Below are 18,455 nucleotides of genomic sequence, written 5' to 3'. Positions count from 1 at the left end.
TCAGATGGCAGGTTTGTAGAAAATAAAACAAATCCCCGGTTAAAGCAGAGTCCAAGCAATTTTGTTTTTCGCGATGCGATATAAGACGAGACTACTCAGCGCAATAATAAAGGTGCCGGTCATAAGTCGCGTGGGACGTAATCGACCGAGGATCGTTGTGTCTTATAAAACTTTCGCAATTTTGAGAGAGGTGTGACTGACGTGTAATAACCCCTGTGCCACCGGCAAACTGTGTTTCGAGACAATTTCCCTCGTCTTTTCCCTTTTGCTATTTCACCCACCCTTCTGCAAACTGTTTTTCAACCGTTCGCGAATTCATGCCCCGCCATCGATTCTGGCTTCAACCGAACCAGCGCTTACAAATTAACCCCGGAGTCAGACGATTTTTTCCCCTTGCTCCTCGAGGAACCGAGCGTGTCTCGATGGGAACAAGTTAAATTAACCCACGGGGTCCGTCTTTCCCTTGGCTCCTTTCTTTCGCTCTTTCTCTCTTCCACCCCCACCCATCCCCCCTCTCTCTCTCTCTCTCTGTTCCGCTGCAGGTTCCAGTCTTGTCTCCTCTGTTCTTTTTATTTCCTTTTTACCCACTCCTCTGTGTTTTACCCTCGTCCAGTGCTCGCTTTTTTACGATAAAACATCGAAAACCATTATTTAAAAGCCGACCGGTATAATATCCTATCCCCCGTGTTTCGTTAAAACCACAGAACCCCGGCTTTTAATCACGTAATCTGAACAAATCGCGATACTCGATGGAAATTATTGTTTCGCATTCAGAGGCCGATCTCCTCGCTGCTTCGATTTCGCGTTTGCGGATTATGAATTGCCGGATTGCATCGCGTGTAAATTATAATTTCGATTCGGGGATAAAATTGAGAGCGCAAGAATGAACGAATTATGGACGCCTGTAGGGTAATTTCGCAAGGGATGGATTTGTTGTTAGAAAGACGACAAAGTTATTATTTTAAAAGTAAATTATGAATCGGATATTCTATTTTACATTATGTATAGTGAAACTACTTTTCTTTTATATGTTCTATAATTTTTAATATTTTATAATGACATGATATCTCCGTAGACAGTTGGGCAGTTACGTAAATAAAGTTTCAGATTATTTCCTTGCATATTATATGTATATATGGTATGATGTATATTAATTTATAAAATTGATTAGTGAAATTGACTTTCTAGTATCTAGTATGAAGAGATTTTCAGGAAATTGTCAAGATTTGAGCAGTTTGGGAAACTGATTTTATAAGAATGTTATGAAAAACCCTTCAAACACGACCAACAAACACTACCAAAAAGATCATTTATTTTTATCAAAAATTAAAACTACAAGAAACATTTTTAGAGATATAGTACAAAATTCATAGACAATTCATACGCTCAACAACAATCGCTACAACAAAACAGAAGTGGCGCATCGTATTTGACTAACGATCTGCATCTTGGACGATAGCATAGAAGACCATGTTTCAGAAAAAATATCGATATATCCCAATTAATAACTAATGATAAAATGGAGGATAATGGTATCGTAAACAGGGTTTCATTCGACATAATGCACGATCATAATGCTAATTAAGGTACAGGCACTTGTATCAGCAAAACAAAGGCTCGTCAAATCGCTGTTTTGTATCCAACCAACACACGGTATTCGCGCCCTATATAACACACGCGCAACGTTTTGATTATCCATCCGTGCCACGAACTACGAACATTTCATCAATACTATACTCGTGCTGTCTGATGCTATAGAAACAATAGATTCGAATCGACGAAACAACAGAAACGCGAAAATGAAAAAATTCGTGGAAAAGTTCATTATCACTAAATTGTTAGTGCTGGCAGATTTTTTATTCGTTATTCATGAATCGAGACAAAACCAGAAATTATAGAATCAGCCAACACGAATAATGATAAAAATTAGCAGTAATCCCGCTTTCTATGAAAAGTACCGTGTACTTTTCGCGCAAAACTTACAGTTATATTCGTCTTCGATAAAGCGCGCTTCGTTGAAAAATCGACCGATCCTTTTGCGCAGCATTGTCCACTTTTAATAGCGAAATTTGTTTCTCATTGGACGAGAACTGCTCGACGTTCGATTGCTCGAAAAGATACGTCGACCAACGCGATATGCCTTTTACCTTTCATCGAAACGTACACTCCAATCAATACTTCATCGAACAGCCAGTTATCAACAGAATGATGAAATGACCAATTCATATAAAGATTACGTCACTTTGTTACGACAAAGCTACATAACAAATCGTATATTCGAATCACAGAGTTGAATGTCAAGGTACTAGAAAATTTATATAGGTCCAATAGTAAATACAGCGTCTATATTATCCACCGCAGAAACTTGCAAATCTTGTTCACGAAATAAAGTAGACAAGACACAGTTCTTCGATATACAAGCAAAAGGCGTTCCACAAATGGATTCTCCGCGCCTAATCCAATTTCTCGGGGAACGATTAACAGTGACACGCGAGAATCTGGAGGGTTGCCGGAGGATGGTCGGTCGGTCGGTCTCGTAGCATTAACGGGACAAAGCCGATCGCCAACCGAGGACACGAATCCCACTCGAAGCGTTTGCATCGATAATAAACGGACAGGTGGCACGGTCAAGCCGAGGAGCATCGACACGATGTTCACCGTCGGTGACACTCACGATTGACTTTCCCAAGCCAACCTGAGGCAGTCAACCGAGGATGCGATTATATTGGAAACGGCTACGAAAATAGCCTCTTGCGATGTGTACCGATCTCGTGGATTCGATCCTTAGGACCTCCATTAGCTATAGACCGACGTAGATGGAATCGCTAAGATGACGGAGAGACAAGCGTGCTTAAAGAGAAAAAAAGAAAATAGAAAAGGAGTAAAGAGTACGAGAAAGAGAGGAAGAGAGGATCTCTTGGTCTCCTGCTGTTGCTTTCAATAATTTGGAAGTCTAATGTGCCCGTCCTGAAGGAAGAGCGTTTCGGCAGATGGAAAGAACGAAGGAGACGAAGACAGTCGAAAGAAAAACAGAAGGATGAAGAAGGTGAGGGTGTGAAAGAGGTAGAAGGACAAATTGACACCTGCACGCGAGAATGGCGTCCCGACTGGATGTGGCGAGGGCAAAAGCATCGACGCGAAAGAGGAACCGTGTGAATAATGCAGACACCGCGCCGCGAGGATTCTGCTTAAAAGTCTGATCATCCGTTCTATTCCCAGCGTTCGAGAACCTCCCTGTCGAATCACCGTGAAAAAGGTAACACTCGACGACATTTCGATTGGAAATCGACAATCCCTCGACTATGTTTTAGTAATTATGTACGACTGCGATTCTAGAGTATGAGTGAAATGTAATAGCAATTTTGCAGATTTAGGGTGGTCATGTGAAACGTTGATATTATGTGAAATTACACACACAGAGAGAGAGAGAGAGAGAGAGAGAGAGATTAACAATATGAAATAAAGTGATAATAAAGTATACTATATAGGGCATTGGCACTGATAATAATTTAGAACCGAGTAATGACAGATCTCTACAATTAACGTATTAAATGAAAGTCACTATAGGTTTGTGGGAGTCTGTCTAAATGAAAATCCTCCATCAGAACATTTGACTGCAACGCTTTACTATTTACAAAATAGTCAATCTATGATTAGCCTTGTGACTGATAAGTCATTACTAAGAATCAATGAATAGAGAAGTCTTTTTGAATGAGAATCTTCAAATAATAACGACTCTTATCAGGAAACAAATTGTGTGTCCTTATCCTAACAAAAGACTCGAAAGCAATTATAAATCGTCTGACGACACAAAGAGGAGGAGAATTATCTGTTATCATTCTCCGATAAACGTAAACTCACGTGTTCAAATCTAGAGTCCCATTCTTATTCACGATTCAATATTCATACTCCCATTGTCATTAAAATCACCCCATTATCGTGACCAATTGAAATTCCTTGAAGGGTACTGGCACCCTTTTATACGTTCCAGGAAACGACCCGTTAAATCTTATTGGAATTTCACTTTCGGACAACCAAACCTCATAAACGTTTCCGAATATCATTACACGGGTATAACCGATTCAGATCGAGGTCCTTAGCCAACACGTGATTCCAACAGATTTATTTCCGCGGCTTATTTTCTTTTATCCCGCTTAAGACATCAGTCTTTCTAAGCCTGTTACGCGCCCCTTTCAACCTGACACCACAACGATCCTTCAATGAAGCTTTCGGTGAACTCGCGTCATATATAAACTTCTCTAATCCCTGGTTACCATCGGCGTCGTTTTAATAGTTCTGAAAATAAAATAAATGAATTTTTTTAGAAATTTCTATTTACATGTTAGGAACAAAGGAAAATTCCCGTTCGAATATTAGGTACGTAACGAAATGGAAGTTAAAGATTTTCGTGTCTGTTTACTCGTATTCCGATCAGATCTTAATAATTTTAAACGGGAGTTTAATTATTTAGTTTATAGAATTTGTTCCGTACGGAATACAGCATCATGATTGGGAAGAAGGATTATTTTCAGTTGGAATTGTTGAATACTACAGAGAGTAATCAATTACATATTCTTTAAAATTATACTTTCTTTCACACTCGATAGCCAAGATACGGTAATTTAGATTCAAGTTAGATATAGTTGCGATCGATGATACAACAAAAATAATATTCGTCGTTCCAACTCGTTGAACTCATGCGCGCTTTCGCGATAAAAATAGAATGCAACATCTTTGTCATTTGGATACTTGCGAGTAGAATGCGAATGATGCGTTTATTTCAGAAATTTAAATGTACAAAAATGTACAAGCTGCTGATATTGTATAAAATACACGTATATATAGTAAAACACTTGTTACAATATTTAGATAATAAAAGAAACCTTTAGAGACGGAGGTTTCGTTAGTTGTATTCGGGAAACTCTGAATTTTTAGAAACATCCTCGATCTAGTTATAAACAATGCTATATAGAAATCTATGAAGCTGGAGTTTCTTGGAAAAATGAGAGGAGAAAGAAATTGGAAGTTCTTGGAAAAATCGAAAAAATTCAAGAAAAGATAGCAAGAAAACAGATGGATAGTCGACTGAAAGAAAGGATAACGTGGTTGGCAGACGCTTCACCGGAAATGTTTATACCAGCTTTTCTGCCACGGCTACGCCGTGCGTAAAAAGGCTTCGGAGAGCAGGGCGCAAAGAACGACGGACGACAAGCAAAGTGAATGTGATTCGGATTCGGTAATTGTGAAATATTTATATTGCACAGAACGGGGAGGGGGGGGGTTGTTTGTTCTTGCGCGGCGACAATCTGATGATGGCTCCCGTTGAAATTTCCGTGGGCGACCGAGCGGAGCGCGAATGCAAATATTTGGAGCGCGACGCGCTTTAAACTCGTAATTCGTGCGGCTGCTTTTCGCGAACATGCATCTGAAAGATTCAGGAACAGCCGAAGGAAGCGGGACGAACGTTTGAAGCGACGCCTCCGTGCACTCGACTCGTTGGGTTCGCGTGTAAAAACATCGCAGAGTTATTAAGTAAAACAGCGATCATCCGCTATAGCAAAAAACTCTCACAGGTCATCTTTTGAGAATACTTGCTTACGATTTTTTCAAGTTCGTGAAATTGGTATAATCTTATACAGAAGGGGATATTAATACGACTATTAATTCGTTACCAATGTCTACATGTGTATGATGACCAGGGGGAGAAATCATGATAAGTCAGATCTCCACTTTTTACAGGAACGATTTGTTAGATTCACAGATAAGAGTTTTCCAAAAATAGGTGACTAATGTATGAAATATTTAAGAATAAACTAGATTTAATTTAGATAATTAAATGAAATATTTATTCAAACATCCGATGCAAGAGTACATGTTTAATGGTACAACAACTAAGTAAAAGGACGGCTTTAGTAACGTAAAATTGATTGTCATGAATTTTAATTCTTTGAACACTCGCGAATCTAAAATCCTGTAATCCTTCCGATACTCGAGAGAATGCTCTAGGGAACAGATACGTTAAGAATTACGGACCATTTATAAATTCATTCTCCGAGTAAAAATACTAAAATTACGAAAGCGTCAACAAAGCGGGAATAACAATTAAAAACGTGCGGCCTCGCGCGTAACTGAAACGAAAATGGATAGAAAAGCAAGAGAAATCGGACGAAGCGGCGTCGAATGGAAAAAGATGGAGGGGGCAGGAAGGGGTTAGTCTCGTAGAGAAAGGCACAAGGGGGTTCTTTAGAGGGTGCCAGTGGAACTCTAGTTCGGTTGGCGGTGGAGTTTGAATAATGCAGACTTGCAAGCCTGCTTAAAAGTGATCGGTCGAACCTCACCCTCGTTTCATCCCCTCGCGGCTCCCTTTAGAATCCTACTTCCAGTTCGTCTAAGAGCACGAACTAAGATTGATTTTAGATTGGGTGGGAATTGGGAATAGCTGGCCCGTTACTCTCTGGCAACACACTTTCCTTTCTCTACCTATCTCTGTCTTTCGATCCCTCTCTCGCAACCCTTCCATCCATGCTTTTATCTTCGTTCTGCTTGATTTTATTAAAGTCCCCGAGTCGACCTCGATATAGGCTTGTATGCATGTAAATTAGCGGAATGCTTTGAAGAGCGGCCGCGAATGCGTGAAGTCATTTCGTCGCGTGGAGATCAGCTCGGAGCAAAGCGGAGTTTAAACGGTCCTCGCTATCGCATTCGGTTCCGCTTGAAATTCACCGGAATTTGAATTACGTCTAACGACAACATGGCGACGCGGCGACTCGGCCGAGACTGCTTCGGTCTAACCACCCCGAACCCGCTAAGGGAGTTTTAACGTTACGTCGAATCCACGACCCACGGGGGAATGAAGAATTTAAATTCCAGAATTTTCGAGGATACGTGGACGACACGAAGATTACTTCGCTGAGACACTTTAACCCCTTGTGGTTTTGTCGATCGATTCTTCTCAATTTTCCATTTCTCCGTATATCTACCTACATGTACGTAGGTATTCAAATTAAATTTCCTTAAACATTCCGTAAATTAAATTCATTTCTTTAAAGTATATTCGTGCCTGATAATTTTATGGAAATTTGAATATGGACATTCTATAAGCTTTTACAATTAAAATGCTACCACAATCGTCAGAACGTTGGGAAATTTCTGAGGCAATTTTGCTAATTGCAGAATACACAAATATTTTTCTCACTCTTCTGGAGTTATTTCGTATCGTTATTTCTAGAGTATAGGACGTACAGCATCCAACAGCAACGAAAATTCAATAAACATATCCAACTTGGCCTTCATTTATCGAATTTTTCGATCGAAACAAATTTTAAATTTCAGTTTTCAAATTCTAAAGTTTATAAAGTATAAACTTTCTAATTATTCTCTTAAATTTCAATTTTATGACTTGAACGTTGAAGGAATAAGAATCTCCGTTATGAAATCGTTATCAGTGAGACACACACACACACACACACACACACAAAATAATAGAAACACAGAGAACCGCCTAACGAGTTCCCTATATAAATAACAACTGCGCGTCGAAGCATATTTAACACGCAGAGTGGCGCGCGTTTACGCATGCATATGCAAAATTGTCGAACGACAGGCGCAAAACTAAGCGAGCACGATTGCACGCGACCGCGAAGATTCGTATGCATAAATATTCGCGGAATCGCGACAAACAGACTGGAAACTGTCACCACATACCGTACACAGGCGCAATATGCAAAGAAGACCAATATTTGCGCTTAGTCGAAGTAACCACACTTCCTTCCAGCTTCAGAAAATTGCCCATTAATCGTTGAATTAACGCAGTCGTTACTACTAATTCATCGTCAGGCATCTTCATTGAAATCGTCTGAAACTTGGCGAAGAACTTAAAGACACGTGTTTATAGAAGTAAATATCAAATGAATGTATTAATGATGAGGATCAGAGGGGAAAGTTAAATTTCAATTAGCAAATGGTATTATGGTATTATGGAAGTTGAAGTAGCTCGAAATGCGGGAATAAGGGACGTCCTCTTTATTTATGCTAATGTTTCTTACTTGGAACTAACAAGCAGAAGTACAATTAGGAATTCAGAAACATTGAAATGTTGTATTTGCGAGAAGAATCGCGAATTTTCACAAACTAATTTCACAAAGTAGTTTCACAAAGCTGGTTAACAACTTGCTTTGTACACAGCATTACTATAAGCGGTTCTATTTCGTAATGAAATAGAATTTTCAATGAAAATCTTCTTTATCGATATTATAATTTTGTAAGAAAAGTATTCCGATGTTGTAACGTTGTAGGAGTTGAAATGGCAAACGATAGTCAGTGACAAAGTGAAAATTTCCAGTAGAAATAAACAACACATTTCTCTAATCCAATACAATCCAAAAGGTAAAATAAATTATCTTAGCGCGTGACTTTCTGCCATATTTCTATTATATAGTGTCGACGACACACATTCATATTTAGTATAAATTGAATGATTTTTATTTCTTTTATTTTCTAGTTATTCCATTTGCATCACGCGTGCCGTAACAACGTAAAATATCGTATAAAATAACATTTGTTAGAGTTTTCCAATAAACCAAGTAACCAACGGATATCCTTATATTTCTATCTGTCTGACAGCGCGTATCCCTTTTTACTGAACAAATATCGTTTCTTTATATTTCTCTCTACCAACATCGTTCAATCGTTTCAACTTCTCAATTTCGAAAGCAGACATCTCTGGTTAAATCAACGCAGAAAAAAAAAGCAATGGCGCTTATCGTGGCTCACCTATAAAGAATCTAGGAAAATCAGTTGACATTTACTGCGAGCCGGGCTTTCGTCGCCGTTAAATCTTCCGAGCGACGATCGAATCGTCGTGGATTTATGGGATCGAACGGGGACTGGATCACGGGGCCCAGGGTGCAAAAGCGATTCTTATCTGACACGCACGCGTCGCTATCGCCTCCAGCTGTGAATCTCGTCGCAAATTGGCAACGAAAGAGGAGCGTTGAGTGGCAGACAGAGACGGATACAGGGTCATACAACCGGATACCAACGGGAGAAACCGGAAAGGGTGGAGAGAGGAGGAAGATGGAAATAAACGAGCAGAGAGGACAAGCCAATAGGCCGATAGGCGATCTCTCATTCCGCAATGCGGGCTTTCGCACCGCCCTATACATATATGCGCCGCACCATGCTAGCCACTTTCCTTCCCGCCATTGCACTCGCTTCCTATACCCCGTAGGACCGATGATCGGCCAGACAAATCTCACCGAAACGATCCAACTCCTGGACACTCGCCATGGATCTCTTCGGTCGAGAAACTCTACAACGTTCTTCTGGGAACCGGTACAATTCGAGAGGAAATCGACTTGTTGGTAGCTTCTTCTTCGCACGAACAGTCAATAAACATAATAGGACATAGCGATTATAAGTTATTCGTGAGTTGATAGAAAATCTAGAAGTTGCCTTTTGGTTTCGGAAGGTAATTGGAAGATTTCCGTTGTCGTTGATTCATCAGAAATTGTTAGATCTTACTCATTTATTCATTCGGTTGTTTCAATAGTATGTTTACTCATTTAGAGATCGATACAATGAAACATAGTGTTCTAACGATTGAAAATGTACAAGTATTATTCTGATTTTCGAAAGCTAAAAGTAATTTTTCTTGTAGATGATCCATTAATAAGGGCAATTGTTTATTTATTAATACTAGCCTTGGAAAAAGCTCAATGGGTATATTTGGATCTAGCAAAGGTATAAAAGCGCAATGTTTCGCAATAGGCAGCAAGTACTTGCTCGGACAGGTAAGAATACGCTCTTCACGATCAATGGACCGTGTAATAGCGAGGACAAGGATTAACGCATGCTGATTTACCGGCGACAGTAACCAAGTAGACAATAATTGGTGTATTTAGGTAGCAAATAGGACGTTAGTAACTCATCTTTGGCTCATTCATCTTCAATAACCGTGAATTGCGCTCGATTGCTCAAAGGGGAGAAATTTCTATCGAATGTATCAGATTAGATTCACATTTCTCGAATTAAATTACTTTGGAAATGGAAGAAAAAAAATTCATATTTACAAGCTACAACTCCCTAACAACGGACAGAACATTAAAATTCATCCGTTAAATATATATCGTTATCATCCTAAATTACTCTTCAAGCTGTTCAAATGGTATAAGTTCTGCTAAAAAAAAAAAAAAAAATAAAAGTAAAAAAATAAAAAAATAAAAGAATAAAAGAATAAAGAAGGAAGGTAGGTAGAAGAAACGTGCGAATGTACGGGGAAAAGGGAGAACGCATAAAAAATGAGACGGGAGACCGCCACTTCTTTAATCAACGATTCAAACAGCGAACAAGCCCGCGAACTTTTAACAAATGAGCGCGCCCTGGAGCTTGTTCCGCGCTTTTTTAATGAACCAACTCCGCGAATGTTAACGCGCCACGTACCCGCGACTGATGTCACCGCGTCGCCTCGTTGCACCCGCACAAACTTTGCGTCCTCTCGCGAAATAACGCGGCACCGACCAACCCGAGAGGGAAGATAAACGAGGCGACCGTTTCCGAGAGCCGGCGTATCGTCCTGTTGCGACGTCCAGATCGATGCTTCAATTATTTTCTACGAAAACCGATCTCGTGTCGCGAAAATTCGACGATGAAGCAAACGAGAACAAAAAAAAAAAAAAAGAGAAAAAGCGAAAATGCCGTTAAAAAATATCCGCCGTATTTTTTCCGAGATATTCCACGTTTCTCGTCAATTGCGCGTGTGTCCTTCGGAGATAAATCGAGATAGGATTGCTCCCACGCTTGTTTCTTTCGCTGTAATTGACACGGTTCATTTCATGTAAAGAGGAAAAATATTGCCAATTTTAGAGGAACTACAAATACGTAGATCATTGTCAAAGCGATTAAATGGTAAATGAATATAGTTGTACAGTATTTGAAGCCTGTAGGCAAGAAAGAATCCAACGTGGATGTTGTATTATCATAAATAAGCCTGAAAAAAGATAATTTCATCCTTGTATTATCTAGTTTGTTTATGATCGACAAATTAATTGCGTATAATTAGTTGTACAAAGGAATCATAAAATAGAGTAGAAAACAGTGACTGGACTAGCAGAAAAATAAAGAGAACCTGAACCAAGCCCAGCCACTCAAATTTGCGCCATTATAATTTACTCGAGCGTGAAATTATCGCCCATTACACTTGATCGCCGTATTCGCGTCAGGATTAAACGTGTCGGGAAACAGGGAATGTAATCAACCTACATATACTAGCAAACAAAAGAAACAAAATGATATAATAAAGATAAACACAGAGGAAGAGAGTAACAGAATACTCTCTAAAAATAAATTGCAATAAATTTCAGCGTTTGACGTAACACGGGGGAATCTATATACAATAACTTCAGCCCCTCCATTACTTTTGTTCTCCCGTCTATCACTCTTTTAACTTCCTTTTTCCATAACTTCCCTTTCTAGCTGAATTATTTTTTTTTATAGAGTTTCAGCTCTTCGATCTTTCCCTTATTCTCTTTCATCCCTCCGTTCTCTATTCCTCTTTTTCTTCACGATGTCCTCCTTTTCGTTGATCCACTGTTCCCCGCTCGCGCTCCGGGCGGTAGTCGGATAGAAAGGATTAATTGTCGCTCCCCTACTGCTCTTTCTCTCGGCCGAAAGCCGATACAACAGCTCATTATCGGGTAGCTCAGCTAAAGAGAGCGAACGATCGAGGGAAAATCGTCGGCAAGATATTCTATATTTCATTCGGGCAACGTTCGTGCCTCGAACCACGAAAGGGTTAACGATTTCACGTGGATTTACCGGTTAGTAAATTTTAATAACTGTGTCCTAGATACGCTACAATACGGTACGATTAACGACAGATTTCTTCGATGGAGATCGATTAATATGACATAATTCAACGGGATAGTACGCATAATCCTGTTCGATAATTGTAATCGCGAATAATAACTGTGACAGGTGAAGGTTATCGACATAGTATTTGAAATCACCCACGGTATCTTTACCCTCGAATTAATTGCCTCGTTACCTTACGTTAATAAAGTTTGTTCTTCTTCATCAAATTTACCACGGAAAATTGTAACAGATTTTTTATTTGTTTCTTTGTAATCGTGTAGATATCTGAGGGCCGTGTATATGGTTTCGAATTTCTTGTTGGAAATAGGGGAGGGGGGGGGGAGGAGGGAGGTGCACAAGCATTCTTCAAAAATTGAAAACCGTCCGCCCCGAAACAATTGAGGGCAATAACTAAACGAACTTCGTTACAAAAGGAAAAGGACGAACGGGCTCGTATTTGTTAAGCCGTCCGCGATCGAGAAACGTGACACGCGTATGTTCCACTTCGAAATGGGAAACAAGTGGAAAAGCTAACAATATGTTGCACAGAATTTCTATGTAACGTAACATAAAGCGGACGATGACACGGCTCGCTACGATATTAAATCGCCGATATTTTTCCCAACGATTCTTTCAATCTTAATTGCGATTTTGCGCAAAGTTGATTATTTAAAAAAAAAAAAAGAAAAAAGGAATTCAATCAGGTGTCGTTTAACACGTTAGAATGCATCGCCGACCTTGCCGATTTATTTTCTGCAGATTCTGAAGCGATGATCGTAGCAACTGCTCGCCATCGCGAAATATCCAGCCTGGAATTCAGCTCGACGAGCCTCGAGCCGACTGGTAAAAGTGAATTTTCGAAATCCGCTCGGTTCGGCTACGAACGTGCCGAGCATTGCGATATAGAAGCGCCGAAATTTTTATCACGTCTCACGGTGAACTTATTGCTCCAAGAGGGATATCGATGTGCAAGCCAGCTCCTGTCCGTTTCACAGACGAGATTTTTCTGTTTCCACGCTGTAGAGAAACGCTAAATACTTTGATATATCGCCGTTCTTATGCCGGTACCACTTTTATCGGCAAGCTTTTTGCTCTATACGCGATTCTCGACACACATTCTCGAATTCCTGATACGACGAATCGGATGTACGCGGATTTTTTGCGCTATGTCTTCTCTGAATCAGCTAAATCTAAAAGCAAGTTTATTAACACTACAAGGATCTCAGATCATCTACGTTACTGGTCTTATTATTACAATTAAATATATTTCTAGAAATCCTATACGCATATCGTTACATGAAAATGAATTTTAGGATAATTCCTGTACGATACTGTTCGTTTATGATTCTTCCCAATTTTGAAAATGTTAGGATAAATGGAGGTTCATTTTTACGTGTTATATGTTACATGCTTGTTGCAAATATCTTGCTGCTTATGCAACGATATATGTACTTGTTTTGATAAAATTATTCACGATTTTGATGCATTATGTCTTCTTTAGGAGGATACAGGAAGCAATACGCTTTTGTTAGTAATTCGTTCGAAAATATGGTAATTGGGGAATGAAAAGGTCAAAAGGGACAATGGTAAAATGTAATCTTCTTAAAATGGATACTATCTTATTCATCTAACTTCATAAAACATTTGACTATCGATATTTTAAAATCCTATCGTATTCACGATTTCAGTGTCTCTAATTTAAGACTCTGCAAAAACCTTTCATTCGTCATGTCATCCACGTACGATTCATCCTGTCCCATACGAGCTAAAAGCAGCAATTTCTTGGATTAAACATGGCGTTCGTGCTTGACTGGAATAAAATTCATACTTTGAAAGGTTTTTGTTCGTAAATCTCGAGCATAGACAAGAAATATTTGACAAACGGGAGCAGCTGGCGGAATGGGGGGATTTGTCGTTGTACGGATTAATTGTCCAACAATTTCATGAGGGCTGATTTAATTACCTATCGAGTATTGCTGTGCATCGAGCGGTATTTTAACGAATTCATTCGCTCGCGACGGATCCTCCAATTTCGTTAAAAGTAACGCACGGGCGCGAGAAACGGGACAGTTTTAGAAAATACAGCCTCCGATTAATTCGCTACGCCGAATTTTAATTGAACGTCGAATTTTTCTCGTGATAAATGATAAATGATAAATGATAAATGATAAATGACAAATGATAAATGATAAGCATGCGTTTTATCGAATGTATTCCGCGGAAATGGGCGTTTCATTTGTACAATTTAATCCAAAATTTAACAAATTGCTTCGTAAAGGAAACAAATACTGACTAATTGTTTTCTATTTTCAGAGCGTCGTGTGGGGCGAATGGTCACCTTGGTCCAAATGGTCCAGCTGTACAAGGTAAGCATATTACGCTTTATTATGTATTAATTGATTGATACGATAGGATACACTTTCGTTCATAACTATTTTTACCCTCATTCTTTGTACATCAGTTTACAGACATTTAAGCATTTCTTATAAAATATAATTTCATTAGAAAGTTGCGAATAAATGACAGTTAATTTTTGAAAATCAATAACGATAATAAAGAAATCTATAATTTGTAATTATCAAGCCTTGTAGAACTATTGTATTTTGTTATTTGAGAGACTAATTGTAAGAAAGCACGTAAATGTAAGAATGTACTTCTAAACTGATAGAAACATTTCTAGACGTTAATACAAGTTACATATAGTAAATTGACAAACATATTGTTGTCGAGTCTTTTTAACAGATAAAAAAAACTACTAATTATTAACTTGTTAAAATTCGCATAATATTATTACAAATTGATCAAAGTGTCCGGATTCTTACGAACCATAGAGCATAAACGATATTAGAAAATACGTAAAATACGTTTTACATAACTGTCGGGAATTTTATTACGGTTCACTGCGGTTAAAACACATTTGATTCATCTCACGGAAATCCTCGTCTCTGACGACAATCACTTCTGACCCTACTGCTTATTCATTAATAACGGATTGTGAAATTATTCTGAGTGACGTAAGAAACGATAAATCATGATTTCTCTGTTACGACTACTGTTCGATTATACTTTCTTACAAGTCACTCTCTTATCAGCGATAACTAACGACATAAGTCGCATTTACATTTATTTTCGACCGTCATAGCTTTATCACATGTTTATTAGACTAAACGAAAAGCCAAATAATCATCTCGTCATTCGTATTGCAACTTCGTTTCTACGTATCGAGAATCACGTTTTTGCGTCATTTATGTAACTCTTTCCATCATTTCTTATAACGTAAGCCGGTAATAAACGTCAGAAGGTTATCGCGAGACTGCGGATGTCTATGCATTTATAAGAAATTAACTTGGCAAACATCCTCCATTTTCTAACAAAAATGTAAGATCATAAAGCGGCTGTTCTATCGCAAGATAGAGCCGATCGAAGGGCTAAGTATCGCGTCGCGGCGCCATTACATCGGTGGAATGTTAAACGTTTCAGAACTCGTTTCGACAACGGTAGAGTTCCGGTGGCGGACGTCGGGACGGCTAGCTCGTTTTTCAGCCGACCAGAAACGGCCCAGACTGCGCCAGCAAATAATTTATGACGCTTACGACTGGTGAACTGCACTCGCCCTCCTGGAGAAGCTTATTGCACGATATACGGTGCCGTACATTCGACGCGGCCAGCCACGGCCCTCTAAATCTTTGTTCGCCTTCCCCGATACAATTATTAACATTTTTCACCTCCATCAACGCATTACCATCTGATTTGTACCACTCTTTTTTTGCCAAGTCCACGACATATAGTGTATATCGCAAAAGTTTAGTATTTAGTACCTCTCCCAATTGTCGATATTGGATAAATTGATATTTTCTTATAATGCAAATTTTTATTATTCCGATACATTCTTCAAAATCTCGGGAACAAAATTTCGGGAAAAAATATCGATCGTCTGAAATCGGGAATCGAAGGTGCGAATATTTCTACGATTTTCGACTGTAAACGATAGATAGATAGATAGATACAATACGATATATTCGCCTAGTGTTTCATGTCTTAAACTTTTGTCATTTTTAGTTAACCATTGCCACTTTCTGTATACATAGATTATCGTGTATTTTTAATTATTGTTGTTAGTTCTGTGCTAGATTATTCTCCATTTTTAGATGTCATTTTCTTACGTTTCTCCCTATTTTCGATCCTCAAAATTCTGTAAGTAATATGTAGGTACATTAAGGGTGAATGCATTTACAAAATTTCACAAAAGTAATATTTTTCAGGACAGATATATTACACGAATAAAGATTCTTTAATACCGTCAGAAGATATAAGGCAATTAAAATAGAAATGATGTGACGTCAGATTTATATGTATATAAAAATATTTAGAAATATTGGAATAAAAATCGAGCGGAGATCCCTGTGAATTTAATTAACCTAATTATATTATTTATTTTTTGAAACCGTTGGAATCCTACAATAAATTTTATTATCGGAATATCAAATTCTTTGAACAAAATTGCGAATAGCTTTGCTTGTCTACCATTAAAAGAAGAATTAGCTTGCCTAAGATATTTAATTAATTCGACAAATTTATTTATGAAAGGTTTTAAGCAACCGGTCTCTCTCCGTTAATTGGAGTAAGTAAATATGGAGTGGAAAATTAAGAAACAGAGAGAACGTTTGGAAAACGGGATACTTGTAGAAGTAGTTCCCCGAAACGTTTCGTTGTCGCGAAATTAAAGATCCTTTATTCGTTTAACGTTTGACGTTGTCGTTTATGCCTATGTATTATGTGCTTATGTATATGTTATACATATACCGTTCATTCAAGTTTTAAAACACAGCTACATTTGAAACAAATTTTAAGTAATGACGTCAGAATTGCGAACTACCGACCCGCGCGTACCGCAAGCACAAGTGCTACTTAAATTCTCGAAACGAGTAATTCATGATCAAAGAAACCGTATGATTTTTCCAGGTGCTTCGAATTTTCCGCTTACATGTCCTAATTCCGACCAGTTCTCTCGTAATCTCAGTGTAGAGATACACGAAGTAAAAGAAACGAAATAATAGTATAGAAATATACATTGGCAACGCGTATATTTCACGTTCAATACATTTTTCTTTAAATTAGGATATAATATTGTTACATCTTAATAGCACAATAGGACAATTATACTTTGTATCGTTAGAAAATCTTCGCGACGACGAGCAATACAGAATACTGAGTTTCTGAATTCTTTGCTTGTTTACATAAAATGATATTTTTGTGACAAAAAGAACCAGCGTCAAAAATTACACCTATGCTTCTTGTTAGTCTCTTCGTACGTTGTTCTTTTTTTTTTTTTTGTAATTATGCTCGCCCTACTTCGCAGGAGCTGCGGCGGTGGGATTTCACGACAGCAGAAGCGCTGTAGGAGGAAACCGTGCAAAGGCAGGTCGTGGAGCACGAAATACAAGATCTGCAACCCTGAGGTGAGTCATTCAGCGAAAGCATCTTTTTCATTACTTTTCTAAACCAGAACACTTGCATTTGTCACAAATTTTCATCATCTATAAACGATTGTCTTTCCATTTCGCCATTTCTTCGTCTTTGTTTCAAAGTCGCCACCAACGAACAAACACCCCTAAAAAAGTTCAAATACCAGATAAATCACTAATAGAAAAACCAGCTCGTAAAATTATTGCATCTAACAGATGAGAAAGGGAGAATATTATAAATGTGAAAAATCTTCATCGCCTCTAAACAATTCCGTTATCAATTCAAAATTTCTTCGTGCAATTTTCTCCAACGAAAAAACAAAAATCGATCGAGAGTCCACGAACCAAACCACGAACCAAAAGGAAAGAATAATCACATAAAATAGTAGAAGGAGAAATGTTTACAACAATGAACAATTCTTATCGTCTCTAGACAATTCTCTAATCACATGACAATTTCTTTAGACCCGAGGAAGGAAAATTCGATGAGAAATTAAACCACGAAACAAACCGATATCTATTGGAAGAACAACCACGTAAAGCAGTTGCAGCAAACAGATAGCAGTATCCGTCGAATATTCAGTGTACTAGCCTAAATTCAATTATTCCCGAAAGCGGCTGTCTTATCAATATAATTCTATTCAAGCGACTTGCCGCCGTAAGACTGTAAGACAGAGAGTGTAACGTATAGGAAACAGGCAAGGTGAGATAGAAGCTCCGAGCTGTGGAACTGGTTGCACCGTGTTTCCTCTCTGTCGTTTATCGCGAATGAAGCGCAAGGCGAGGAGTAAGTTGTCACACGAGCAGAAACGGGACAAACGAGAACGACCGAGTGACTCTCTCGTCTCTCTGTCTGCTGTTCGAGCCCCGGTAACACGTACATCCACGTGATTATAACGGCACCAGGGCTCCGGGTCTGAGTAACTGGAGGAAATTTGCGGTTCGCGCAAACAACGAAACGAAGTTAACTCCGTCGTTTAACTGGCAACTTTTGAAGCTGCCTCGCAGTATTCCGCCGCGATACGCCGTCCTCGATTCCCTCTCGCTCTCTTATACCGCCCACCAACCCTTCGCCACGGTCCCGTTTATGTAGGCGCTGGAAAACGGGATTTGCTTCGCCAACCGTGTCTTGCTTAACCC

General features: G+C 38.8%; 1 protein-coding gene across 2 annotated transcripts in view; it reads left to right on the top strand.

The window, feature by feature from the left end:
* LOC122571180 (protein madd-4-like) overlaps positions 1-18,455 on the top strand; it is a 109,853-nt gene that overhangs the window by 15,923 nt on the left and 75,475 nt on the right. For both annotated transcript variants that reach the window (XM_043734599.1, XM_043734588.1), the window contains exons 3-4: positions 14,164-14,216; positions 17,210-17,309. In XM_043734599.1, the coding sequence (XP_043590534.1) occupies positions 14,164-14,216; positions 17,210-17,309 (153 nt within the window). The remainder of the gene's footprint in view (positions 1-14,163; positions 14,217-17,209; positions 17,310-18,455) is intronic.

Source organism: Bombus pyrosoma, linkage group LG1 (assembly GCF_014825855.1).
Source record: "Bombus pyrosoma isolate SC7728 linkage group LG1, ASM1482585v1, whole genome shotgun sequence".
Lineage (NCBI taxonomy): Eukaryota > Metazoa > Arthropoda > Insecta > Hymenoptera > Apidae > Bombus > Bombus pyrosoma.
The sequence above is the reverse complement of the archived record's forward strand: the minus strand, read 5'-3'. Positions and strand labels throughout refer to the sequence as shown.